Here is a 1308-nt window from a genome sequence, read left to right on the forward strand (position 1 = left end):
CTGTCTTAGTTTTAGGCCGGAAAGGATGCGGCCTTAGGCCTACAGGCCGTTGAACAACGCCTTTCGCCCGGAGGATGTCCCGGTTTGATCGTGGAGAGGATGCTTTTTTTGTGAGCAAGGTGAACGGTGAACCCAATACTGTTGCTTTTGGCGTGGCAGATGGTGTAGGAGGTTGGTCCCAATCGGGTGTGGACCCGGCGGATTTCTCCCATGCGCTCTGCAGCAACATGGCTCAGGCCGCTTTAGATTGGAATACAAAAGTAGAAAAATTGAGCCCCAGGGCTTTGATGCAGGCCGGCTATGAGAGATGCTTAGCAGATCAATCTATTTTTGCAGGTGGAAGTACCGCTAGCATTGGCATTGGGCATGATGATGGGAGAGTGGAACTTGCGAAGTATGTAAATATCCTGTCTATTCGCTACATGACGAAGCCCTGTGTATGACCTTGTAATGTTGACAGCAAAAATTCGATTCCAGCCTCGGAGATTCAGGATCCATTTTTTGCCGACTAGCAGCCATTCATCAGTACTCCATTTCTCAAACGCACGCTTTCAATGCTCCGTACCAGCTCTCCTTGATACCGCCGCTCATCCGAATCCAATCGTCAATGTTCGGAGGTCAAATCTTCGAGGATTTCCCCTGCCATGCGAGTGTAACTAATTTGAAAATGCAGCATGGTGACGTGCTCATTCTTGCAACGGACGGCGTCCTCGACAACCTTTTCAACCAGGATATTTTAAATATCATAACAGACCAAATGATAACTGCTGGTGCTTGGAACGTTACTTCGGAGTCGGGGATTAGCGTTGCCGCTGATCTTGATAGATTCACTCACGAAGGCGGCCTTGTCCAAGCCCCCAGCGTCTCCACTTCGGCGAACGACTCTCAATCCAAGCAACCGATATCTAACCCTCGAACGAGATTCCTTCCGTTGCAGGATCGCCTCGCTCTTACAGTTGTTCGGCAGGCGAAAGTTTCCAGCATGGATCGTCATAGGGACGGCCCATTTGCGAAGGAAGCTCAGCGATATTACCCTTGGGGATAAATGGAGAGGTGGTAAAATCGATGATATCTGTGCCGTCGTCGTCGTTGCGGTTGAAGAGGGGAGAGCAGAGTCATGACGAAACTCTCCGCTGAACTGCATTCCGGCTCAGAGAGTAACAGTACTTGAAAAAGATGGATTATATGGTATAGATCCTGAACGTAATTCGGAAATCGGCATGTCCGTACCGCTTTGGGACCTTATTAGACGGAAAGAATTGGTCACAAATGAATACCCAGGAACGTTTTGGTTTTCCATATCCTTAA

At 48.9% G+C, this 1308-nt stretch overlaps 1 protein-coding gene across 1 annotated transcript; it reads left to right on the forward strand.

Annotated features, from left to right (window-relative positions):
• Positions 1-227: 227 nt before the first annotated feature.
• Positions 228-1045, forward strand: HCAG_02743 (conserved hypothetical protein; the record flags this gene model as incomplete). Its single annotated transcript, XM_001542522.1, has 2 exons — positions 228-394; positions 478-1045. The coding sequence occupies 2 exons, from the start codon at positions 228-230 to the stop codon at positions 1043-1045; spliced, it is 735 nt and encodes a 244-aa protein (XP_001542572.1).
• Between the last annotated feature and the right edge of the window lie 263 nt (positions 1046-1308).

This window comes from Histoplasma capsulatum, genomic scaffold (genome assembly GCF_000149585.1).
Source record: "Histoplasma capsulatum NAm1 scaffold_2 genomic scaffold, whole genome shotgun sequence".
Lineage (NCBI taxonomy): Eukaryota > Fungi > Ascomycota > Eurotiomycetes > Onygenales > Ajellomycetaceae > Histoplasma > Histoplasma mississippiense.